This window comes from Lipophrys pholis (assembly GCF_963383615.2).
Source record: "Lipophrys pholis genome assembly, chromosome: 3".
In the NCBI taxonomy this organism is placed as follows: Eukaryota; Metazoa; Chordata; class Actinopteri; order Blenniiformes; family Blenniidae; genus Lipophrys; species Lipophrys pholis.
The window spans coordinates 17,473,540-17,500,845 of NC_137627.1; the positions used below are offsets into that span (position 1 = coordinate 17,473,540).

General features: G+C 41.5%; 2 protein-coding genes across 3 annotated transcripts in view; both read left to right on the top strand.

Moving 5' to 3' along the window:
* The window catches only part of limk1a (LIM domain kinase 1a), a 43,401-nt gene extending 24,560 nt beyond the window's left edge, over positions 1-18,841 (top strand). For both annotated transcript variants that reach the window (XM_080459817.1, XM_080459818.1), the window contains 13 exons: positions 6,754-6,863; positions 8,592-8,807; positions 9,142-9,247; positions 9,750-9,949; positions 10,367-10,553; positions 10,924-11,010; positions 13,175-13,306; positions 13,428-13,487; positions 14,067-14,132; positions 14,606-14,774; positions 14,889-14,944; positions 16,043-16,200; positions 17,028-18,841. In XM_080459817.1, the coding sequence (XP_080315943.1) occupies positions 6,754-6,863; positions 8,592-8,807; positions 9,142-9,247; positions 9,750-9,949; positions 10,367-10,553; positions 10,924-11,010; positions 13,175-13,306; positions 13,428-13,487; positions 14,067-14,132; positions 14,606-14,774; positions 14,889-14,944; positions 16,043-16,200; positions 17,028-17,196 (1,716 nt within the window). In that variant the 3' untranslated portion in view covers positions 17,197-18,841. The remainder of the gene's footprint in view (positions 1-6,753; positions 6,864-8,591; positions 8,808-9,141; positions 9,248-9,749; positions 9,950-10,366; positions 10,554-10,923; positions 11,011-13,174; positions 13,307-13,427; positions 13,488-14,066; positions 14,133-14,605; positions 14,775-14,888; positions 14,945-16,042; positions 16,201-17,027) is intronic.
* Positions 1-27,306, top strand: part of elna (elastin a) — a 152,996-nt gene that overhangs the window by 83,675 nt on the left and 42,015 nt on the right. The window lies entirely within an intron of this gene.

Here is a 27,306-nt window from a genome sequence, read left to right on the forward strand (position 1 = left end):
TCACATGTGGACTGGTTTTGAGTTTGAGGAGGCTTCTGAGTGCACCTCATCCCGTCAAACAGGGGAGAAAGCAGATCCGGACCTCATTTACTACCACAAAACCATTTTCTCAATTCACCTCCTGCTGTGTTGATATGAGGTCATTGTTGCACATTCAGACGAGGTGGAGTGAAGCCAGAGGCTCTGACTGGTGTTTATAGATGCAGAGAGGAAGTGGTTTGTTCTGCCAATGCGTACACATGCATGTTGCAAAAGAAATGTGCACCATCATTTGTTCTTGTTGCACTTAATTTCAAACAAATGTGTGAATTGTTGGGAATCATTGCTCACCTACGATGGCGTGAGCGTGTGCCGATGTGCAGGCTACAAATTCCTATTTGCACATTATGTGCTCAGAGTATCCTTGAATGATTAGATAGTCTTTTCTATTATCATATTTGACATTTTGAACGTAATAAGTAACAAAACAGAGGACAGATTAGTGCAAATGTCCACAAAGAAACTGGATAATCTCTTTCAACATGATTAGAATCAATTAAAAAAAATAAGACAAGGTGGTATTTACACATTAAGATGCTAAGAAGTAAAAATGAGAATGAATGTAGAGGTTTCCAGTGTGTCGTCACCAGAAAGGCAAGCTGACAGTGCTCATGACCTCTTGAAATATATTACATCTTTTCAGATTGTCTGATTTCATTCACATTAATTAAATATTATGGAATGAATACAGATCACAGTTTGTCTTAAAGTTTTTATCATCGTGTGGTAAATTAATAAAAGTTTCATAATTCAATGACAAAATTGACAAAACTATTTTGTAGATGTTTTACTCTACGTTCAGCATTTACCTTATGATCACTCTAATGTTAGAGCTTCAATCTATAACTCCAAGATTATTTTTGATTCATTTCTTTACTGATTTTTTTAGCATCGCTAAAACTATAACAGGCCCCAGAGCATTTTTTAAATATTTCATAGGTTGTTTTTTTTAATCTTTATTTCATCTATTTCGACGATATCTTATTATTATTATTTCCATTCGGTTGCTTCTAATACGATTTGACATTTGGTGTTTTTCATGACCATTGCTCATTGGCAATATACAAAATCCATATAGATCACAATCTTCCAGAAAGCAGAGAAAGAGGGCTTAACCTGCTCATCATTACAGCGGCAGACAAGCTTCACCAGTGTCGCATTTGTAATATGAGCCGTCTACCAGGTAGCGAAAGTTGAAGGTGACCTTGGAGAATCAAAGTACTTCTAGGAGTCTGATATCATTAGAGTTAACTCTCAATCCCTACTGCTTCATTTGCTGCTGCTTCAGATTTTATCTTGAAATGAATTTCATCTGCAGCTTGATAAAAGTAGTTAGCGAAAAAACTAGTTTCTTTGCGTGTTTTACAAATTGTTGAACTCACTGGGTCCCTCTGTTCTGTATAAGGTAGATTGCCTGCAGTAATAACATCCAAAAGCTTTTTCAATCAATCACATTCGACATTCCCAATGTTCCTGCCTTGCTGTTCACAATCACTGCATTGTAAAGGATATGTATTGATAAAAATTTACATTTTCAATAGGTACACTCCTAGTTTAGCCGTGAAAAAGTGTTGCAGGATCAGTCACTGTGGCCTTCCTACATCATTTCTGCATTTTCTGTCCATTTGATGCTCAAAGTTGTCATGGACACAGACACTCAGCTCGATGTTTAAAAATATATCTAATGGGAAATGTGACAGAAAGTGGAAATATCTTGGGGAAGACTTGTGCTGTGGTTGGGAGATGTTATTTGCTGTTGAAAAAAAAAGGGAACTAAATGATTCAACTTGTGACAAATACTAAGAACGTGTAGCAGACTGTGAATTGCGTAGCTCCTATTTTCTTACATTTTAAGAAAATTGAAAATTGATGATTAAATGTGTCGCCTGGAGGTCATCAGTTGATGTCCATGATGATTTTCACACATTTTAACACATGAGAGTGTCCAGACCTGAGCTCAGGGAGAAGAGTTGTCAGGAGACTCGTGACTTATTACCAACATGTTTTTGGCTGTTTCGTGTCACTGAGAGCGTTAGACCGTCATAAATTTCACTAAACAGCTTACCGAGGTCCACTCACATTCCTCAGTTTTAAGGTCACACATATAAATCAGTAAGAACAAAAACTGGGAGGTCATCAGGTCTGAGGAGTCTGGAGCTGACTGTTGCCTGTCGGAGATAATCAGAAGACACTCTAAATCCTATATTCTACCCATCGTCAGAAAAACACCCACAGACTGCAGACCAGTGCGCAGACTAATGATAAGCTGTGCAGCCGTGTTTAAGGAGTGACCGCTGGCAGTGTCGCCAACATTCGGATCAAACCAAGATAACGTGGAGGTGCCAGAAAGAAATGTTATGCTGCTACAATTCAGTTTATAGTGAAATTTCTAAGTTCTTCGTGTTCTCTTCTAAAAGGAACATTATTTTTCTCTTAGTTTATCACTTGTACAAAGTTCTTTTTTGTTATTTATTTCTTTTGTAAAGTAGCTTTCCCCTGCCTTCTCAACTGTGAGTTGATATAATTTTTAAGAACTAACTCTCATGTGGACATTAGCTGTTAATAAATATTTAAATCTACTCTTTTTGAGAAAGCCCAATAAATTAGACCAAATGAGGTCTGAGATCAAGACACTTCATGGATGAATGTACTTTCATCCATGAATTTTTATAAACAACATAAAATAAGTTACCAAACATTATTCATTCATTTTCTTCCGCTTATCCGTTTCTGGGTCGCAGGGGTGACAGTATGAGCACTGTCACCCAGATCACAATGCACCGATTAAGAACCTTCCTGCAGGTGGTGAGCCCACAGGAAGGTGACACCCGGCGTGGGACACAAACCCACTACCCCTGAGATTGTGAGTCTCATGCTCTACCAACTGAGCTAGCCGGGGGACTGTTACCAAACATTATGTGCACTTAATTACAATTAACCATTTCATCCTTCTTTTTATCTTTCTCAGAAAATCACAGCCACACTGAGCTGATTTGTTGTTTGCGCTTTAAACTGTTGAAAAATGAGAAAAAGAAAAAAAAAAAACAGTGTTTGAGCTGGCAAATACTTCAGGCTTGTAAATAACAAAGAGGAAAAGAAACTTAAAAGAGAAGAATGGATTCTCTCTCAATTGGCTACTTCACATTTTTTACAGCCTGTATTGAAACTAAGTACTATTCCAAGGGTTTAGGGTTACAACGCAGTCAGGCCCGGAAAAGATCCTTTCACATCATTACAGGAAGAAGCAAACTGCAAACAACTTGATTATCTGAATGAACAGATCACGTTTTCTGCCTAAGTTTAAGAAACCTGGAATGATTAAAAAAAAAAAAAAGCCTTTGTATAGTCAAAGTGCCTTTCAATATGTTGTTTCATTGATAAGAAAGATATTCCACTCTATCTTTGGAGTCACGCTAAAAATGTGAACAAAAGATTAACTGATTAACTGAGCATTTTTGCCTTAACTTGACCTGATTACTCCTGCCCCCCCAGGCAGACTTGTACAATACTGTTTTAGTTGTTGCCACTAGAGAAGCCACGAGGCTTCATGACAGGAGAACACGCAGTCACACGCCGAAGAACATGATGATGAGCTAATACAAGTTGAAGTTACCACACTCTCAAACAGCCCGGGCGATGAGAAAAGGAAGCAGCAGCATACAGTATTTATACACATGATGTTTTTTTTTTTTGTTTTTTTTCAATCAGCCTTTTGAAAAGATGCCGGTCACGTGGTCGTGGTCACGCAGAGTGAGGATTTTCTATATTGGATGACAATTCTTTCGGCCTGGTTATCTGTAAATCTTCAGTTTGGAGGGAGTGCTCGTTCTAAATGTGAGGGCAGCAGCTGTCGCCTTTCAGGGCGTGTGCACGTGTTCCTGTGTGCCTGTGAGTTAGTATTTAATATTACTGTGGGTAAGGCAAAACAAGGACACTTCAAATTTGTGCCGCACATTTTCAGAAACGGTGCCGTCAAAAGTGCTTTACAACAATGAAGTTTAACCATGGAATAAAGGCCGGACAGGAACGGTGAATCAGAACAAAGAAACTCCAAAGGAGGATAAAAGATAAAAAGGTGTCCAAAATGAAAAGAAGCAATTAATTACTGCAGCAAACGCTAAGATCATCAGAGGTTTCTGATTCATTCTGACTCCAAGGACTGAAATCTGTTCACACGCTCACATCGATTGGTTATCCTTGTGAGTCTGTCTACGGAAATTCATTGAATGTTGAGGTGAAGACATGTCTAAGGTTAAGGGTGGGGTTAGTTAAGTAGTAGCTCTGATAAACACTAGGCAGCCTGCAGGAAATGAATGTAGCTCAATGTCCTCCGAAATGATTAAAACTGTTGTTGTTCTTCTGTCCTAATGGGATCCTAAACCTGACTGCACACCAACCCGTGACCACTCAGATCATCATGGAGAGGAAAATGAACGTTCCCCTTTTGGGAAATCCATAAATTCTTAGGTGAAGGCATGTTTGGGGTCAGGGGATCAGGAGGATTAGGTAACGTGTCACAGCTGATGAAATATAGTAATTCTGCAGGAAACAGCAAGGCACAAGGCATCGGAACTTAATGCATGTGATTGTGAACGTGTGAGTGCTGCCTTGTTCGACTTTAGCCTTAAGAACATAGCGTGTGTGTGTGTGTGTGTGTGTGTGTGTGTGTGTGTGTGTGTGTGTGTGTGTGTGTGTGTGTGTGTGTGTGTGTGTGTGTGTGTGTGTGTGTGTGTGTGTGTGTGTGTGTGTGATGCCCGCATGGTGAGCAAATGGTGGCCATACTGTCGGAGCCACGCACCCTTTTCATCTCCGTCCAGCTGTCCTTTCTTCCTGTCCTTCCCATTTGTCAGATTCGCACCTGATAAGCACACAAAAGACACAAAATCTGCAGCTTATACAAATGACCAAGAACCTATAAAAAAGCAATGATAAAGAGGTTTGGTTTTCCTTTCAAATGATCCTCCACCTGCAGCATCGTCTTACTGGTTAAACTGTTTGATTGTTTGCACTCATCCCCTGACATGTTTACACTCTTTGTTGATGTCACGCTCCAGTTTGTTTATGGCTCCCTTTTTTTTATGAGGCTGCTTAGAGGACAAATAAAGAAATTAAGCCGGTCAATAAGCCCTACGGCTGCCCCGCTCCCTCGTCCATTACAAAGCCATTACACCACCTGGCTCTATCTGCGCCGTGATCTCAGTCTCCAACTTGACTATTTCTGCTGTTTCAGCCAGAGGCAGAGCCGACATTTGTTGTTTTCCACTTGGAATGCATAAAGAAAGATGAATAAATACAAACCAGTCGAGACGTTGTTGTACCAAAGCTGAGCGGCGGCATCTTTTCCCCAGTATTTTGCTGGAAGACTTTTAGAAAAAGCTGTTAATTAATGTGCTTTCTGCAGGGACCCGAGGCCCCCACGGCATGTGTTTATCTGTTTGTGTGCGCTCGTGGCTTCACGGCTGCTCACCCAGGAGGGTGGGGCAGCAGACATATGGCTGCAACAGTCATTTTATTGATTCTTTGATCCTAACAGATTCTCCCATTTTTTTTGTCTCATTTTACACTGTTTTTGCATTTTGGTTTACAGCTCATTTAGAAGGAGCTTTCTTAGTATTTTGGGTTTCAAAGCTTTTGGGAATAATTAGCTCTGTACTGAGGCTGGTTTGATCCCAGAGAGTCAGATGTAAAGTCTGATGGCAGAAATGACTAGTTAATATTATAGGATCAGATCCTGTGAGGGTTTTTATTTTCTTTTTACTATTTTCTAATAGGAAAAATGCTAAATTGCCAATTAAAAAAAAAAGAAGAAATCTTTCTCTGCATTTGATTGATTAGTCTTTGTCCGGCCGGCACTCCTCCACATGCTGCCCCTCCTTACTCTCGCTCACATTTGCATTGCAGATCGTTGCAGTTGAGGATTGCTGTCATGGGGGAAAGCTCTTTCCAAATTTTTCTGCCACACAAAGCAAAAAGTAAAACCGCGAGCGCGACCTCTGGGGAGCAAACAGCTCCCGGCGGGCTCGACCTGAGGGGCTTTACATGGCTGCTCATGTTTAAGCATACGTGTCAGTAAACGTTTTGATTGGGGGGCTCATTTGCATCGACGGTGCCCCAAATTACCTGGCGGAGTTAAAAAGGGTCGATAAGGATATGTGGAGGCGAAGGCCATTTCGTTAATTGATCCAAGCTGCAACAAGAGAGGATGCACAGACTCAACGGGCAGCAGGGCCAATACGCATGTTGACGCTTGATTCATCTCCTGGCTTCAGCAATGTGGTTATTTATTGTTGGTCCGGAGGACACGCAGAGCAAGAAACCTCCAGCAGACGTCCTCCTCAGATCTGCCAGTGTGAATTATCTGCTCATTCTCATGCTCTGTTTTCGTGGCCTTAACTCAATTCTCCGCTCTTGTTTTGCAAAGCTGCCCCAAGCTCCAGAGGGGATCTGGCCGCGGCTAACTCAATCTCTGAGCTTGTAACTCATCAGTGACCCTCATAGTGAGCGGGCCTCGCCCTACTTCCCAGAGCCTCATGTTGCTTGTTGCTCTGGTCACACCAAGTGGTGTGAATGCTTTGCCCTCCGGTGATCCCCTTTGGATCAGAAAAACAGTCCGTTTAACACCCTGGTAGAGCGACGTGTTAACTTGTGTATTAGTAGAAGAAAGAAAAGAAAAAGAAACTCTGTTTGAGAATGCTTTTTCTTTTTTCTTTGTAGGTCGCAGGCGAACAGAAGTATCACCCAGAATGCTTCACCTGTCTGAACTGCAGGGCGTTCATTGGCGATGGAGACACGTACGCTCTGGTGGAGCGATCCAAACTCTACTGGTGAGTTTCGGCAGGAAATGCATCAAAATATGCACACATACAAAATTGCATGCAAAGGAAAAAAGATGATTTTCTGTGGAACTAAATTAAAAGTGTGACATTTCTCTAGACTGTCGATTTATCACAACTGAACTGAAATATTTCAAGCCTTTTTCATTTCATCCGCTCAGATTTTGATCTGACCAGAAAACACATTATTTCACAATAGTTCATAAGATCTGTATAGAATTGTATATAAGGTTTGAAATCATTCCGGAATTCCACGAATTTGAAGACACCCCATTATTTTATTCCATCAGTATCAAACCAGACTGTCAATGCTCGGCAGTGGTTGCTTAAATGTGACCTACTTCTTTATAAATCATCTCCGTTTGTCCAGTTGCAGCACTGACATCCAGAGGATCGGCCAATTTTTTTCTGGGGAGGAGAGGAGCTTTGCATTCCGTGCAACATCCCCCTTCAATTAACCCAAAGATTATTTGTTTTAGGTCGTTTTCCTAATTCCATCTTCTGCCACTCACTAATCCATTTCAAATCCCTCAAAAACCAAAATGCACAGAAACGCAGAGTAAGCCAAAGCTGCTCGTGACAGGCAGAATCCAAAAATGTATCCGGCTCATTTCTGCCTTCAGAGGAAGAATTCAGTTCTCTGACACGCTGAGGTGAGAGCTGACAGGATGCATGTGGGGAAAGTCACTCCAAAAACAGATATTCAAATTTGTTCTGCAAAGTGTAAGGCTCTTTCATATCATGAACGCTAACATTTACATTAGAAACCAGTGAAACCCTTAAATTTTATGTTGTGCAGGTCGATGCAGTAAACTCAACGCATTACTTACAGTTCTCACGTGTGTTGTCGTTGTTGTTGAATTGTGCAGCTGCAGGATTGTTTTATTGGGACAGTCACAAATCATAGGCTTTACGAGCAGAAGGTCGCATGTGAGTCAAATCCCAAAAACTACCGAGATTCAGTCCAGTGCAAGACTTTCAGAGGCTTTCAGTTCTTATCCAGCATACGGCAGCGGCGCCTGATTTTACTTTGCAGAATTTTAACCTCAAACACACGGTCAGATCTGTGTCTGAAGGACGAGGGTTCAGATCCACGAGTAGTCCCAAGCAGTAACCAAATACAGATTTAATGTAACAAAGCAATTTGTTTTAATATAAACGATGAGGTAAAATCTATTTTTGGGTCAGGGTCACTTTACTGTATTTCCTTACAGGACACGCTAACAGAGCAGGCTTTGTGCTGCTCCCTGAGCTGAAGTGGAGGACGACTTTAACTCTCATTCACTGTTTCACATGTTGCGGTGCAAAGTTTTAATCAGGGTACCTGAGAGGAAATGAACTTTCATGTCAGCTGATCATGCGCCCTCTTTTTATTTAATGGTTTTTCAGTTTAAATTTCAGAACAGCTTTTCTGTGTTTTCAATCATTTTCTTCAATTCTCCGAATGATTTTTGTTGAGCTTTTTTGTGTTTATCTGGTTGTTTTTCAATCCAGGCTTGTGAAATTGTTTTGTCAAAGGTCACGCTGACCCTCAGCGGAGAATAATGACTGCATAGTTTGGTCCTGAACATCTCGTCAACAGCATGTGACGCTATAAAAACTGATATGAGAACTTCTTGACCCATTTGTGATTTCATGGAAACCTCACAATGGTTTTCCTCTTCCTACCGTACTCTCTCTTTTTGTGAAACTTCTCCTTTTCTCCATCCTCTCCTGCAGCGGTCACTGTTACTATCAGACCATTGTGACCCCGGTGTCATTGCCGGACTCGCCATGCTCGCGGATCCCTCACACCGTCACGCTGGTGTCCATCCCGGCCTCCGCCGAAGGCAACAACGGACGCAGGGGGCGGGGCTTCTCCGTGGCCATCGACCAGCCGCTCAGCCCCACCAACGGCTTCAGTCCTGAGAACGGACGCACCGTCAGAGTCTCCCAGTGAGTTGCTCCATTACATATTAAAAGCCATTGTGTTTTCATGTGGATCCTGTTAATGATGCAGGAGAGGTTAACATGGTGAAGGACAGAGTATAGAGACGGGGAATTACAAATGCAGGACAGGTTGATACATGGGCTTCATTTATAATGTATAATAGAGCAGAAGGAACAGGAAATGAGCCGGGATCTGAGTCACTGTTATTCAAATGAGCTCTGAACTTATCTGATCTCATGTCTGGGGAACAATGAAAATATTCAACGTGTGCAGAAAAGTGTTTGAAAAGGTTCTTTCCATTTTTTATTTCATTTTTTTATTTTTTTTTTATTTATGCAGAGTGGATGCAGACTGCATCAGTCCAGATGTGAAGAACTCCATCCATGTGGGAGACCGTATCCTGGAAATCAACGGGACCCCCATTCACAACGTCCCTCTGGATGAGGTATTCACTGCTCTGCACCAAAGCGAGCAAGATATTTAAATACCAAAAGCATAAGGTTTTGTTTGAAATAAAACCTTTTTAATTGTTTTAGTGGTTATTACTTGATTTGTAATATGCAGACAAGGATCTATGAGTTGAATCATGATACATACAAACATAGTCTTACATTAACTAGTGTTTTATAGTTTTGTCTTGATCATCTTTTCAGCTGCTTGAGAACACCAGGAATGGCTAAATATATCTATAGCGACAGACAGCATGTGCTATACTTAATTCAGCTGCATAAATATTTAAATAGACGACCTTTATTCTCCATGGTCGGCTTCATGTCTGCGCTTTATGAATTAGCATTAAGTAATAGCAGCAATCGGTTCATTGTATTTTTAACCTACAGGTGTACTGGGAAACATTTCCATCCACTACATCCATCAGACTCATTTGTTTTGGAGCCGTGATAAACATCTCTGCTGTTCTATTTCTGCTCTCAACCACTCCTCTCCAGATCGACCTGCTGATCCAGGAGACGAGTCGGCTGCTGCAGCTCACCATCGAGCACGACCCCCACAGCCACGGGCAGGAGGGGGGCTCCACCGAGGCCGACGGCCCGCTGTCCAGCCCTCTGTCCGAGGGCCCCAGCCCCATCCTGCCCATCACTCAGCCCCCCAGCGCTGACCTCGGCAACATCAGGTCCCGCGTCATCACGTAAGACAATTTGTACTTTATATAATGAGAAACACAGAGACTTCTTTGAAAAAGAAACACAAAAACAAGAACAATGAGATATAAGCCGCAACAGTTATTGGAAAGTTCCAACCAGGACTTGTATTTCTGTCCCTGCCTCCTCACATGTGCACAACTGCTGCTCCTGCATCAGGAGTTTGTTCGCCGAACACCTGGCACATGAAATTCTATGTTTATTCATCATGCATCCTCAAGTAAAGCCGGGGTTATTTTTAGTATTTTTCTACTTTTGCACATAAGATGTCTGATTTGAAACAAAACAAGCTATTTTTGTACTTCATCTTAATGATGTTGCAGCTGCAAACACCATGCTGAGATTTTCTGCTCCTCTCTTCTGCTGACTCATTAACTTCTGTCGCTCGCTCCCCTCTCTCGCAGACGAAGCTACAGTATTGATAAGTCTCCAGGCTCCAGCAATGCGGCATCACCCATCTCCCAGAGGAAGGACATCAATCGATCGGAGTCGCTCCGAGTGGTCTCCAACCAGACTCACCGCATCTTCCGCCCATCCGACCTCATCCACGGAGAGGTGCTGGGGAAAGGATGCTTTGGACAGGCCATCAAGGTAGATTCATATGCAGAAAAAGTTCCCATTTGTTTTTCTTGTCTAATGTGAAACTGTGGCGTGGTGTGGTGATTCTTAAAGTGTCCAGAAGATGGCAGCATTGAGAGAAGTCAGATTTAGAGCGTCGTGGTGTGAGACCCACAGCTTAATTTCTTTACAGCAGGGTCATTCTTACTCCATATGGGAAAGAAAATATAGTTAGAGGTTTTTAGTCTTAAAATGTAAAACATAACAAGCCACAAACATGCAATTGCTTGGGTGGATGAATCATAGATTATGTTGAATATCTTTCTAATATCGAGCTCAAATCATGGTCGATATTGCATCGGGTGTGTATCCCAGCCTGACTTTTGCGTGTTTCTTATTGAAGGTGACCCACAGGGAGACGGGGGAAGTGATGGTGATGAAGGAGTTGATTCGCTTTGACGACGAGACTCAGAGAACTTTCCTGAAGGAGGTGAGTGGAGACGAGCCATCACAGCTCACATCATTAAGGATAGCCGTGTTTCTTCACATCATGAAATTATTAATACACGCATAACGTCTTCAAACGTCTCACTTTGATCAGCTTGTTCCCAAAAGTTAGTGACGTGAGCAGCAGCTGTGCAGTGGAGGTAAATGGAGTTTGAGCGTGACCAGAAAGAAGCTGCAGGTTAAAATGAACCACTTGTCTGTGAGAATTTAAGGCAGGACTGAACCAAAAGAAAAACACTTATATTATCTGATTTGAAGAGATTAGGAACCGTAAAATTACTTGTATTTAAAGACTAGACGAGAGATGGAATCAAACTGTGAAGCCTTCCTGTTTGATATTCAATGTTAGAAATCTGACATTGGAATGTATTCTCACAAAGAATATTTTAACACATTGGAATTTGTGATAAAGAGCCAACTGGTAAAGGTTTGCATAAGTGGCTGTTTGATTTAGTGCCATTGGAATAATATACTATACGTGTATGGCACATTTATAATCAAAACAATTTGACGAAGTCTCAAATCAAATCAAATCAAGCTTTATTGTCATTTGGCTCTACATAAAACTGTAGCGCCGTCAAGATGAGAGAACATTTCTCCAGGATCCAATTTAAAACAATTAAGTTAAGAACACCCACACTTATACAGTCACACGTCCACCCACCCTGCCATCCACACACAAACACACGTCCCTAAGATGTCCCTTTGAAAGAAAATTGGCAATAATTAAAGTGTCCACTGCCGCAGGCTGTCATCTAAAGGCCACAACAGTTAAAGTGACTTTGTGAACTGATGAATGATTAAAATGCTGAACTAAACCTAGAAAGGTTGACAACCTTGTCATGCCTACTCAATGGTGTAGTGGTTACTCTCTCACCTCACAGTGAGACCGTCCCTGGTTTGAGTCTGGGTTGGCCACAAGTGTGAATGTGAGTGTGTGTAGTAGAGTGTGAAGTCTGTTGCTCTGTGGTCGAAATGTTTTGGATCCCTCTGGGGACACTGTGTGATGACAACAAGTACAATTTTTCCTGAGATCCAGTTTTTTTCCTGTGTGTTGTTGTTCACATTATGATTTAAATGTGACCACAAGTCGCACACAAAACGTTGTGTTCACAGTGAACATGGATGCTACGCATGTCGGCATTTGCATATCAGTGTTGAAGGTGCTCGATTGGAGCCGACAGAATTATGAATAAATGATGAAGAGCTTTAAATTAAAATAAGGGCATACATTTTAACACTTGTTTTGAGCAGTGACTGATCCCTCTGGACAGGAGGTTTGTGTGAGTGATGAGGTCTGTATCACTTCAATTGACGTTAAATTAAATGTTACATGACTGTTCACATCACGGTTGGTTTAAAAAATATTAGAATTGTAACCAATAAAGAATTATGTATTAAAGTGGAGTGGATCTGATTTAAAAAAAGAAAAAAAAAAAGTGTCTTTGGGTCCATTTTGTGTCTCACTGTGAGCACAGACTTATTTTCCCTCCCACACGAGACTCCATGTCACACCCACCCTCCACTAATTCAGCACTGATAACAGAGTGACTACTCCCCGCTGAGGTTTACGCTTCTGTAAAACTGATGTGAATTACTGCTCGTGCTCCCGTTTGATGTTCAGTCTCTCAGAGTCACTCATCCACTTAACGTCCTTTTTAATGAGAACTTTGAAGTTCACAGAAGCTGCTCGGCTCTGGTGGTGTGTATTACTTGGTGGGGCCTTATTCTCATTGCTAGGTCGGCGACAGTACCGAACTTTTTGCTTTGTAATTGGTGTAAAACAACAAAGTGAAAAGACTTGGCTGTAGAACAAACCCACACCGTAATTAGTCCAGATTATGAGCACCGCCGGCTCTTTGTTTGCTTGTAGGTGGCCCGACGCTCACGTCACTGAGTCACTTGTAATCTTGTTTTGGGACTCCACGGCCTCTTTGGTTAACAGTAGAAACAAAGTGCAGAAAACCAAGACGTCCACAAAAACATGTATAAAGGGCAACTGTTAGAAACAGGCTTTCATTCAGGTATGCAGAAGTTTGTCTTTTTGTTAATAAAAAGACCAGATTGAAGATGTGCGAGTGCTTTGACGCCACTGTTGTTGATCTATCCCCGGAGCATTACAAGTGTATGAATGTCTCTTTCTTTAGGTGAAGGTCATGCGCTGCCTGGAACACCCCAATGTGCTCAAGTTCATCGGCGTCCTCTACAAAGACAAGAGACTAAACTTCATTGCCGAGTACATAAAGGGAGGCACCTTGAGGGAGCTTATTAAGAAAATGGTGAGCGAGCCGTTCGTTTGTACTGTTGGGTCATTTTGCGATAATGCACTGTGTTCATGCTCTGTGACTGGAATGTTGTTTTGATGCCAAAAATCTAACATCCATACATTTTTCCCCACAGGACAATAACTATCCCTGGAATCAGCGGGTCAGTTTTGCTAAAGACATAGCTGCTGGGATGGTGAGTTCAAAGACCTAAAATGGGCTTTTATTGAGAGGTGTTCAGTTTTAATTGTAAGCACTAAAATAATGGTTCCCATACATAGAGTTAAAACCAGAAAGAAAGCGTTAATTGCTTTTATTTGGAGGAATCCTACTTTTGTATATTTGTGAGAGTGGATATGTCCATGTGTTTTTATTTTGTTTAATTGTTAGAGGTGATCTGAGGGGGTCCAGGGAATTAGTCAGTGGAGAATGTAGCAGCACTTCCCTCAGACTTCATCACTGTCTCCCTCTAGTGGTTATGTTAGTGAGCTCCAACACCAGTGGCAATATTCCACCCAATCATTTCCATCTCTCTCAGTGGAAATTACAGCATGAATTCCTGCAGGATGACAGCATGGGCTCCTTACATTTCCTTCTAGGACAATGACAATTGTCATGAATGACTGAATTATAGGATTTTCAAGCACAGCCTCTTGAGACATAACCAGGCAGTATTGTTCCACTTCCTGTGGGTTTGACATGACTTAAGAGCTTCTGTTATATTTCCCCCCCCCCCCCCCCCCCCTCCGTGTCTGTCTTTCTATCCGTCAAACAGACGTACCTGCACTCCATGAACATAATCCACCGGGACCTGAACTCACACAACTGTCTCGTTCGAGAGGTGAGACCTGTCCTCCCGTGCAACCCTGTGTTTGTACACACATACCTTTGCATGCACAGTGTGTTTTCTTTGAGGATTTAACACACTGCGCCTGCGAGTTGCTCTGCCAGTAAAGAAACAAAAGACAGCTTTGTTCGCAGGAGCTGTAAGAGACTGAGCCTTCTTACACCCTCGGCACATGAGGCAAAAATGTTCTGCTCACCTGAAGTTAGAAGTGAAGGCCGTTTACACATATTACATGAAAACAACCTGCCAGTGTGTAGCGCTGGGCAAAAAATCGATTTGATCGATTTATCGAATTTGTAGTTTAAAAAGATTTTAAAAAATTTTATTGGGGAAATTGAAGTGGCTGCAGTCATTTTTAAGTGCATTGAGAAAAAAAAAATCTAAAATCAAACCGAAACTAGAATTTTTCTTCGCCCAGCCCCAGTTGCGAGGTACTAAAAGCTGTCCTCTACACATATACGTTTAAGGACAACACAGTGGTGGTGGCTGACTTCGGGCTGGCTCGTTTGATGGTGGACGACAAACACGAGGAGAAGCTGACGCAGGGGAAACTTCCCGGCCTGAAGAAGCCGGACCGCAGGAAGAGATACACTGTGGTGGGAAACCCGTACTGGATGGCTCCTGAGATGATCCATGGTAAGATCTAAAAGCACACGTATACTTGTTTCTATGTGCTGCCAGCATTCATCATAAATACTCTTTGTATTTAAAAAAAACAACAACTGCATTTCTACGTTTTTCCTCTTTCAGGAAAGAGCTACGACGAGAGAGTAGACATCTTTTCCTTCGGCATAATGTTATGTGAGGTGAGTGAAACTACACTCTAGTCCTTCAAATATTTAGGATTGCAAAGTATATTTTGAAGAATAATACAACCAAAACAGCTTGTAAAATGTCATCATTAATTACTCTGTTTTGCCTGAAAATTTGAAATTGATAAAACTCTCATGTTTCTACTTCCTAATTTAAATGTGGCCTTAAAATTCTTATATTTCTTTTTCATTTCTGGGGTAAAAATTTTTCCCTCAACATTAATTAAATGTTTTTAGGGGTTTTACGTTTTGCGATTTTTGGAGAAACCAGAGCAAAGGTTATTATTTCCTGTAATAATGATGAGGAAACCATTAATACATATGGAGTATATGTTTGTGGAACCCAAAAAGAAAAGGTCATATATTTTAGACATCTTGGTTGCATTTTTCTGTGGACTCTGGAATTGTTTCACTGTATTTGTTTAGCACGCATCATTAGAATTAAAATCCACTATTTCTACAATATGAGACTGTTGATTCTTCTAAACGTCATTGCTGCTTCCTGGAGTTAAAGATAATCCTACAGTTTTACTGAATTTGGACAAACTTTGTGTTTGGCTGCAATTTTGGTCCATGATCTGAATTTTCTGGCAATTTCTCTCCATAAAATGCAGAAAAAGCTGCAATTTGCTTGAATTAAGTATGATCCCTTTTTCATTCTATGAGGGAACATGTCCTCCAGTGGTGTCTCTGAGAGGTGGGGAGATTCACGCTCCACATGAAAATGCTGCCCCAACCTCTTGCACACACACACACACACACACACACACACACACACACACACACACACACACACACACACACACACACACACACACCATCCTCATGGTTTGTGTTCAGCCACTCTATTGCACGAGGATATAAGTTTTCCAGATGGGCGCCATTATGCTCGAGAGGGATTAGAGAGAGGAGAAAAGCAAAGCTGTCTTCATGTGGCCGCTCGCAGGCACAGGCATGATAGTTGTGGTCTGTTGGAAACGATCAGCCTCAGTTTGGAGGCTTTACGGGGTTTTCAGCTGGAGGGACTGACGGGGGCTTCTCGCTCTCTCCTCACTCCTTCCCTCTCATTTGCTTTCCCTTGGCCCTCTCCAGATCATCGGCAGGGTGAACGCTGACCCCGACTACCTCCCGAGGGCGACGGACTTTGGCCTGAACATTTGTGGGTTCCTGGAGCACTTCTGTCCCCCCGACTGTCCCCCCGCCTTCTTCCCCACCGCTGCTGTGTGCTGTGACCTCGACGCCGACAAACGGTGAGACATCCGCAGCAGCGCCACACTCCGAGGTCTCCTCAAGCGGCAGGTCACCCAACATACAAACATTTCCGGAGGCACTTTGCTGAGTTTGACATTTATTGGCTGCAGCTCAAGACAAATAGAGAGAAACACATTCAGTGGCTAAAAATAGGCTCCAGTTCGTGGCTTAAGTCTCCAAAATGCTGCGTCATTCTAAATGAACAAATCCATTTAAAGCAGAACAATTATTCAGGAGCAAAAACCTTTTGTTTGAATCTTCTTTGAACTGTTATTAATTTACATGGCACAAGTAGAAATACGTTCAGAAGATGCTGTGTGAATATAATGAAGTAGGATTGAAAGCTTTCAAAACGGAACACGACTAAAGGGAAATAAAGTCAAATCAAGAAGGCTTGTTGTCCCTGCATTTAGTTTTCCATCTTGATCTCCAACAGTTGTGTAACACTTATGCAAAACAGAGAATTGTAGAAATATATATCCAGGTTTCAGTCTGTCTGTCATTAGATGTCGATTATCGCAGTGCTTATAATGATAGAGGTAAATATTCTGCTGAATCAGCACCAGACTGACAGTGAAGGCTCATTTCTAACACTTTTGTTCAGACTAAATTAGGAAAGCTTTGAGACAACCACCACAAAAAAATAGAGTATTTCCACATGAATGTTGTGAACCAATGCTAATATTTAAAAAAATCTTTTGAAAGTATTTCTTTGCGAATGCTCACTGAGATCAGGGGCTTAACAACTCGTGTTGCAACGATCAGGTCAGACGACAGGGTTTCTTTGCATTTTGAGTTGAAATCTCCTGTTTTACTAAATTCTCAGACCTGCGTTTTCCAAACTGGAGGAGTGGCTGGAGAACCTGAAGATGCACTTGGACATCGGCTTGCCCCTCATGTCTGAACTGGACCAGCTGCACAAAGCGTTCTGGGAGCACCACAGCGCCACCCACCCCGAGAACGGCTTGCACACCCACCCTGAACACTCGGAGTAAGGCCGGGGCATGCTGGGGAATTGTTCGAAGTTTACCCCCACCCCCGACTGGGAGGGCGGGGGCAGCGATCGCCCGCCTCGGGTGGCGCCCAGGCCTGAGGAGTTGTGTAAATATGCCTCCACGTTTGAAGCAGCGGACCCAGGCTGGCTCAGGCTTTAACGAGTAGACTCAGGGGGAAGAGAAACAAAAACGTGGCTCTGAAAAGCCACCCGTGTGAGAAGCGCACACGTGTGAAAATCAAGTTAACAAACATCACCTACGATAGCTGGGAGCTGAAGCTAGAGTGGATCACGTCGTATGCAATCGGAGCCAACTTTCAAATGATGACTCAGCTTTTAAATCGCGTAGATTTATCTTTCGTGGTCACACCAGACAAAAGTCTTTTCTGTAGTGAGCGGATTCACTCGGGGAAAATCTCCATAAAGCAGCCGTTCAGGGGCCTCGCTTCAGGGGCCTCGCTTCAGGGGCCTCGCTTCAGGGGCCTCGCTTCAGGCCTCTACAGAGTACAGCGTGCAGTCCGTGTCTGCGGGTGTCGTCGTGTGTTTGATTTGGGTTCGGTTCGCATTTCGAATCTGAGTTCTTAAAATGCAAATGAGAGGCGCCTGTCTCCGGTTTAAGGTTTGGATCCACTTTAAACCCGTAAAGCTTTAAAAAGCTCACTGCAGAGTGCATGGCTGTAAATAACGCTGTCAGGTCAGATCCCGCTCCATCCTGTCCCTCTGACCTCGTTTGATCATGAACCACTAATCCTGTCACCCCCCCCCCCCCCCCCCCCCCCCACCCCCCTCTATTTATTGTGTAGCACTGACTTATCAGAGAGGTACACATCTCACATACACATGGTACGTTTTCTCTCTTTTTTTTTTAAGAGCTGTAAGCGTATATCATTGAGACTAACACACCGATGTACATAGCTTTCGACATTGTAAATGTTTTAAATAGTGTAAATGTACAGACATATTTTATATACGTATGCTACATTGCCATATTTTTATTGGCTGACCAGTTGAAATGAGCAGTGAAGGTGTGATTGCAGTGAAAAAGGCACAGCCGAAGGATTTATCGATTGCTTTGATTGTTTTGTACCTTAGCCGAGATGAGACAGGTCACAGACTTTAAGCATTTGTGATGTGAGGGATCTAGTTAAACACGCCTCACCCTCAGTTCAAGCTTTCATTTCCATTTAAGGAATTCTCAATATATCTGCCCTACAGAGCCAGCGAACAGTCACTGTCACAGCATCTTAAAATAATGCAAATTCAAACCCCCATTCATTTTAGGTTTATTGCACATAATTTGAAATATTTCATAGTTTTTTTTCATTATTAATTAAAAAGTCTTAAAACATTTAGCTTTATATGTTATGAATGTAGAAAAATCTGACACAGTAGTTATTTTATTTTGATAAACCCATACTGGCAAGAAATATGATACCATTGAAATGCAATATTGAAAAAATAAATCTTCATGTTTTTTCATTTATAGCATTATTTATGCATGTTATAAAAAATGATAAAAGCCGATAAAGCTTAGTAGCTGAACACACAAAGAGGAGCATCTGGATTCACTGAATCTTATATTATGACCAAGGACAATATTTCTGTTGTTTACTACTCCTGTCTCAGTACAAGAAACAGAGCAAACCAAAAAAAAAAAAGACTAACTGCAAGTTTTTTCTAAGATATTTCTACATTCATGACATATAAAACTAAAAGGCGTCCTTTAAATTTGTATTGTGATAATGATTGCCTCTGTCTTACAAAATAGCCTGATCATATAAAATAGTCTAAACACTGTGTGTTTTTATTACGTGCAATAGATCTAAAATACAAACTTCACAGTTTCCGATTCAAGTATGTGAGAAATTAACTTTTACCGTTGTATTGTAATGTTTAGATTGCCTATATCAAGTATTTCGGGGGAACATAGATCTTATTTTCTTTATGACTACACTTCTGATGCGTTTGCTCCTGTTTGAGTTTTGTAGTGCAGATTTCATTGAAATGGAGCCATAGATGTGTGCTGGATGACACTGTTAGATAGGGAGCAATGACCCTTTTTAAAGCTGTTACAATTAACTACATATTATGATTTACTGTAATTACATGTGCTCTTCAAGGGCAATCGACCCGCTGTCACTGACTCACTCTATCCGCTGTACAGTAGTGAAGGTGTGGGAGTAACATCACCACACGCTGACTCATCGCATCGTCCATCTGTCCGCTGTCCTCTCTGGATGTTCTTCTCTTGTTTTGTTGACATGTTAAACGCTCGCTGTAAATACCACTGTAAATACACATCTGTCTCATCGCGTGTGTCCGTGCGTCGCAGAAAAACACCCCCGCACTCTTCGGAAGCTTCCGGCAGATTTCCTCTCTCGCACCTTCTACCGTAAGATTCCGCTCTCCGTTCTGAACTTTCAGATTCCCTGCTTTCGTCGTCACGAGCTGCATGATGTACTAACGCGGTCGGCTCGGCTTCTACACGCAGCTGTTTCTGTCCGAATGTCGTGGTTTTTAAATAAGAAAATTGGGGTGGGGGGGGGCGGAAAGACAAAAAAAAAAGTTGATAAAGGAAGCTGCTTATAAAAGGAAATGAGAAAAAAGAAAACACAGCATCTGTTTTTTTATATCTTCCCACTGAAATCTTTTTGTATCCTTTTGAGTACTTCTTTTATTTGCACTATCTTACCAAATGGCGACTTGAAGCCATGATTGTTAAGTTTCTCTCTTGGGCTACTTGTGATAAGGAAATTAATGATGTCGGTTCAGGTTGATATTATAATGCAAGACACTGATAGAGCCTTTCAACTGTTTAAAAAAAAAAAAAAAAAAAAAAGGGCTCTGGGAAATTCATCTTCTCGGTAGCAAACAAGGACATTTTTCATTCTTCTGATAAATTCTCATTCACCAATCAGCTTTTAATTATAGTTATGAAATCAGCTTATTTGATCCATGAAATCTTTTAAGACACATTCTTACAGGTGGCATTCAGACCATTTTTCACAATTTCAGGTTTAACCTGAGAGACAGGATGTCCTGTTCTTTGCTATCCAGAGGATGTGAAGTCCCAGATCCGCGCGCTGCCTACAGACTGGTCCTTTGTCAATGATGTTCTGCGTTGTTTCTGACTGCTTGGTTTCACATGTGATGCCCACAGAGGTCTGCAATCCTGCTGGTCTTTCTGATAACGGAACAATTTAAACCCACTCCCCTCGCCTCTCCTCAACACACTCCTTTGGCTCAGGGCCGAATCCTTCTCTGGAGCTTTTTTTCCTTCACAATTCAGTTAATTCAGCAGCTTGGTAGGAAATAGTAGAGCTTTACAGTAACAGACTCAAATAGCATGTTAACTTCTGTCTGATCTAAATGTGACACAAAACCTGCTTCTCTGAAACGAGCCTCTCCTGGTTGATGTGTTCGTCACTGGGCATGTACCGCACCCCAGTTGGCTTCGCTGTATTTCTTCTTCCATTCCTGTCAGAGCTGCGTGGAGCATGTTAGATGTGTCTGTGAGGGCGTGCTGATGATCTCTGAGAATGTTGCCGCAGCACTTCTTTTGCAAAGGATCGTTACCTCTGAACAATGCTGTGCCTTTGTTGTAAGCTAGCCTTGCCAACGACTCGAAAACATGAACTGATTTCCTTTTATTTTTTATTTCAGACGTATCATAAATGCAAGCCTGATTCAATAGGATAGAATATCATAGCTGATACCGTGTTGTATGAGATCTCATCTTATTCTGTATCATATTTATATACTTTCCAGATCTGCATTGTCAGTTTTGATATTTTAATGGTATATTTCTCTCTTTTTTTTTTTTTTTTTGTCTTATTTAATTTTTTTTACACAAGCTGTGAAAACAATTCTGCACTTTAATCATGAACGTGAACATTTAGACTCTTGAGGAGGTGACTGGTTCTGTTTCTTTTGTCACAGCTAAAAATAAAACTGTTGCTCCTTAAACAAACCACTCTCATGTCATCTGTGACTGTTTGCTCTTGCTGAGATTTCACTCCAACGTTAACCCTCTACCAAGGGATTTGCAAAAGAAATTCTAAGAGGGAAATTTTGTTTATGATTATGACCGTTTGGAAAATAACTCAAGGTCAAAGCTCATATGGAAGCATTTGCCTCAGAGCTGAATGTGCAAAGAACAGGCATTACAACATGCAACATTTGCATGATGTATAACTGCATGCGGGTATGAGATGTGTTACACTCCCTACACTGTTACCTGATTTGTGTGGAATTTCCCTCCATATAAAGATAAAAACTCATCTTAATCATTTCATTTCAAATCCACTGTGATGGTTTACAGAGTAGAAATGAGGAACAATGGCCACATATTTAAAAACCTGAGCAGTAATGTGTGGAAGATCTGCTGCAGTCACTGTGTTCACAATATAAAAGCACGGTCAGTGATGCAAGCTGTAAAAATATGTGTGGGATACTCCACGGTGGTAAAAATAGTGCTCGTTCCTGCTTTTAAAAAGACATCATTACAAATGCAAATTTTTTTCAAAACAACCAGCAGGTGTCACTGTCTTTCTCTGCTGTCATTCTTTGTGGCTAAACGTAAAAAAAACAATGTACTTCATCCTTTCTGTCAAAGTTTAATGACTTGCAGGATATTGGAAGTCATTCAAGCTCCCGATGTGAAAAAGCAGAGTTCAGCCCGGACGTGTCAACAGCACATCACAGGACAAACACAGAGTGACAGGCTACAGTCATATTGAAAGTCTACTGGCAAGTTTTTCACCAATAATACTTTTAAGTGTGAGGCAACAGAACGCCACACAATCTCATTATCTATATTTCTAAAGTCAAATGCAGCTTCAATCATCCAAATATTTAACCGTTTTTACAGACGATCTTCACTCATTCAGCTACAGATATTGCAGAACACCAATTCAAACATGTACTCTGATTCAGCAACACTGAAAAAGAAAAATAACCAAAGTAAGCATCCTCTATCACATAGGGAAAAGTATTTCTCTGCATTCAGCCCATCATTAACCTTAACTATAGTGCTGCTGGAGGTCAAAGGCCTTGCTCGGGGACCCACAGTGGTAACCTCGTCAGTTTGATTTGAACACAGGAACGTCTAAACAAAAGATTGCTTCTTTTACCTTGTGGTCAGGAGCTTCGAAACTGGGAAAAAAAATATTATCCACTACAGTCACAGCCTTAATGTTTAGTTAGAACTGCCAGTACATAGAATATACACAATGTCAATAACAATGATCCAAATGGAACCTTGGGCCATAGTATTATTCAATATTATGAATGACTGGTTTTTGTTTTGTTTTGTCATTTAAAGTTTATTCCTTCCATTTTTTAAGCTGGCTCTGCTTAAGTGATAATATTGCATCGTGTCCTCTCCTCCATTGTTAATATGGGAATTGTTCACGTATAGAGTTCACTTTTTCGCATATTTTCACTACTTTGGAGGTTTCAAAGCAGTGTTTCACATTGACTTTCACTCATACCCACACACACTGTTTGAAGCAAGGTGCTTCCCCTCCATCAGTGACATTATCTTGCCCAAGGGCACTTCAGCACGAGAGCCGATGGAGATCAAAATGAACAGCCACAGGATTGGAGGACAATCTAAATTATTGGGGTTTTTCTTTTATATAAGTTACCTTTTGATGTGACATGTAATTAAAACACATTATAAAACCATAACATTACGTACATATTAAATCTTGCAATTCACCAACACAATATGTGTGGTTACGTGCGCAGTACAGCCGTTTCTCCTCGCAGGTGCACGTGACCAGCCTCCCCGCCACATCCACGTGCGATTGTTTTCGTTGTGACGTCGCCGCCGCAGCAGCGGTCGGTGTGTCGTGACGTCACAGGGCTCGCGCTGCTCACTCGCTCGCTCGGCGGTGAGTGGCGACCGACTGCAGCCGTTGCAAACTCACTCAGTCACCGGGAGGGGAGGACGCCGCTGCGCAACACACACGGACCGACCGGTTTTCCCAGCCGCGGGGCTCGGAACCCAGAGAGGAAATTTAAAGGAAATACCGAGGAATACACCGGGGGAACGGAGACGAGGGTCGCCGCTGCAAACTCAAACTTTGCGATGGAAAATTTGTCCAGCAACAACCGGTTTCGGTCTGCAATGTTCAACAACGGTGAGAAATCTTCATTTCAATATTTATGTTGACATTTTCACGTCTCAGTCTGGTCTGGACTCGCAATTAATCCCCACTTTAAACGTCGCGCGCTCTCAATCAGTTAAATTGGCGAAAAGCCTTCACATAGTGATGATGGTGATGGCAGCCTGTTTGCCCACGGGTCAGGTTTTACTCTGGAGGACCCTAAGCCGATAATGGCAGTCCAGATTTGATCATAATTGTTGCTGCTGTGACAGGACAGAGGACATTTCGTCCTGCTGGATAAAGAAATCCCTGCCAGCCCCACACGGGACGCACCAGCAGCAGCAGCAGCAGCAGCAGCAGCAGCAGCACACTGTAATTCTGCAGCTATGTGAGAGTGGCACCGCACTGGACTATTTCTGGACCGCTCACATATAGAACTGGGTTGCACCGGTAAAATAAAGACTGCAGCCGGATGCAGAAGTCTGCACCAAGAACCAGTCCATTTAACCAGGGGTGGATCCAGAACAGTTCTCTAAAGTGCTGAGGCATGGGGCCATGAGGCAAACTTAAGAGGGCACCAAATATTGAATTCAGGAAAGGCTGCCACTGATGTAGCCTTTGGTATTTTGACTACTTCCTTTACAGTTAGTGCATTTATTCCTTTGGCTGAGTTTTTACTTTCTCTTGGTAAAGATGATTCACGTGAGGTCTTTGTTTTCCGAGGTTATATTCTCGTTTTCAGCATCAACAAATCTTCTCCAGCTCCAGGAGTTCAAAACAGGAACAATGCTATTGGACTTGCAATTGTCTTTTATCACTAAGTATGACATATAGTTTAAGTTTTTCTTTTACAGTGAGAAACATACAATAAGGTTTTCACAGTTGAATCAAGGCCATAATGTGATAAGGACTTCTCTTCCTACTCTTTCTGTTCATAGTAATTACAGGTTTAATATGTAGCTATTTCTTTTTTTTTTTTTTTTATAATACATTAGCTGCATTTACATGGTCAGTCTAATTAATTCTTACCATTAACAAATAAACCTGTCTTGTATATAAATCGATTTGTGGGTTATATGCAAGTATTTCACCTGGTTCAGTGAGGGGATCAATCCCATAATGTTTGATGATGTGATGTTGGCTTCTTCTAACATGTGCTCACGATCCCACATCCACATTTACCTGGAAGCCCAATAGTATTGAAGATGTTAACTTGATGAATTGAGTGTCTCTTTTCAATTTTTTATTTAAATTTTTTTTTTTAAACTGCAATCTGCAAAAATGTGTTAAAGTATGCACAGGAAAGACATATGTCTACAGCAGCTTTGTTTCCTATGTTGACCGATCATGCTTTGCCACCGTCATTTTTCTTAAAGCACCACGTGAATTGAGGTAGACATGGGCAGTTAGGATTATTTGACCCCAGCTGAGGAGACCAGTGCAGAATGGACAGGCGGCAACTTGGCTTAATGACTGACATCACTCAGAACCAAAGACAGTTATGTGGTATGGGGGCCCTAAACAGTTTCCTCAATGAAATGCTCACTTCTGCATCTAACTGCTGGCATGTTATCTCCACAGTAACGGTAAAATAAGAAGTGCTGGCCCACATTTGATGTGCCAAAGAAGCATTGCATTCAAGCCAGTGATGCACCTTGATCGCTTTTCTCTTTTTGCTTTTTTCAGTCAGATTGTGACATGTGACAATCTCTGTGACTGGATTTTGTTATCCAATGCTTGTACCCTTAATGCAGGGTCTGATTAAAATGAATATATTAAGAAAAGAAAAAAAAAAGTACAACAGTGGAAAATAACTTCAAGATTTCCTGAAATGTTTTTACAGTGAATCTTGACCACAATATGTATTCCACAGGAAATTTCACTGTTCAAAAATAAGCTTTCTGAGCTCAAAGCTTTAAAATGCATGGTCAGCATGAGACAACGGGGTCCGTGGGCATGTAATAGCCCCCGCCCTGATGTTTGTTTTTGTTTTACATTGTTAGAATTAATAACTAGTATATTTATGTATTTGTGGCTTCATGGCCATTTTTTTCAAGCATGGTATACTTAAGTGAAATTTACAATGTGTACTGAACTTAACTACATTTAGAATTATAAGTCACTGCTGAGGATTTTCACAATTTTCACAAATAACCAAATCTTTTGCTCTGCATTTTGTAGCCAATAACTTTATCTTTGACAATAAAAAATTCCTGCTGCAGCTTTCCCTTTTTTTTTTTTTTTTTTTGTTTGGACTACAGTAGTTTTGTTTGTTAGTTTTTCAAACTTTATAAAAGGTCACATGTTTGCTCCCTCTGTGTGCAAAAGAAGTAGTTTGTTTTCAGGCACATTGTTAGTCTGGTGATACCCAGTACTGTTGTCCTGTGCTGTATATCTTGCAGGGTTGATGTCATTGAGCTAGAGAGGAGAAAGGGGGAGTGTTAAGTGCAGATAGGGGTTTTCTCTATATATTGTCCATTATGCTGTAAACAAAGTTGAAAATAAAATGATGAAAACTCTGCATTTAAAGCTTACAATTCATCCCTTTTCTTTTAGATATTTCATTTTAGTTATTCACAACAAGTGTATATGTAGAGTACAAGCCGTTGAATGGATCAGATTGTAAAACTCTAGCATGTGCTGCTGTTCTGGTTTAACCAGAATCCACAAACGACTGTGACATGATGAGAACCTTGTCTGCTTTGATTTGAAGTGAAACACTTGAATGATTTGCCTTCAGCATCTCTGTTAAATGATTTTTGGAGTGCCTCTTTACATTTTACATATTGGTACAAAGTTCAAATGTTGGTTTTTCCATGGCTGAGTTGTTCCTGGTCTAGTCTCTGTTGGCTCAAATCTCTTTGAAATTCCATAGGTTGTGTTTCGTTTCAGTGGTGAGTCACATAACAGACGCTTAAAATAACAAAGACAGTCTCACAAACGGGACATACAATGAACATTTGTTGTTGTGGTTTTTCTTCTCGTCAAACAACTTCAATCATTTCTTTTCAGGACGACACTTTTCAATTCACTTGAAGTGCAAACGGCATGTTTGATTAAAATACAGAAAAAAAACAATCATCTATGAGCAAGTGTCGGCGACAGCAAAAAAGGATCACCTGAAACCCTTCCTTTAACCAGGAAGAAACTTCCATCAGACTATTTAGACTAGGAGGAGGTTGTTTGTCAAAGAGAAAAGGAATAGATGGACAACCAAAGAAGTTGAAATCAAAACGGTGAGCTAATTACCACCACAAACACTTTATAAAGGTGACTTGTGGATGGAGGATGAAGACAAACTCAATACATCTAATAAGTTCTTCCTAAACCTATAGCAGCAGCTTAACTATAACTTCAACTCCTGACATGAAACAATGCTGCGGAACCTCACAATGTAAGTGAACAGCGCAGGACGGTGAGCGGCGTGGATGGGTGGCACAGTCAGCAGCGGCTAACATTCCTTGTGGAAAGCCTTGCGGAGAGATTCTGCCATCTTCGCCGCGTCTGTGGCTGCGCTGACAGCGGCACTGGTGGACGATCTCAGCATGTAGGTCAAGAAAGGAGCCACAAGAAAAATTAACAAGTGAAGCGAGTGAACCACAGAGTTTAATGCGCACTGCATGCAATGCTGCTGTGTAATGAGACTTTCATTTAGAATGTGCAGGCAGCTTTGGTGATCTGTGGCTCGAGATGTTTATTTTATCTGTGAGTTTTACTGTTAACTTTGCATGAGAAATCTTAATTATCACCCTTCCACCGACATTAGGGGGATCTGGAGTGACGCTTCCTGATGCCAGCTCCAGTCGTAATTTGCAGCTCATACATTATAAATCATCTATATGCAGAGACTAGTAAACTGGACCTGCAGCAGATGAGGAACAGGATACTGATGGTTGTAATAAACAGATTTTCTATTGTATCGCTTTCAGTCCTCCGCCACAGTTTCCTCACTCTGCTCTGATACATTTCAGCCGCCAACGCGCTCTCTAAAATCTCAG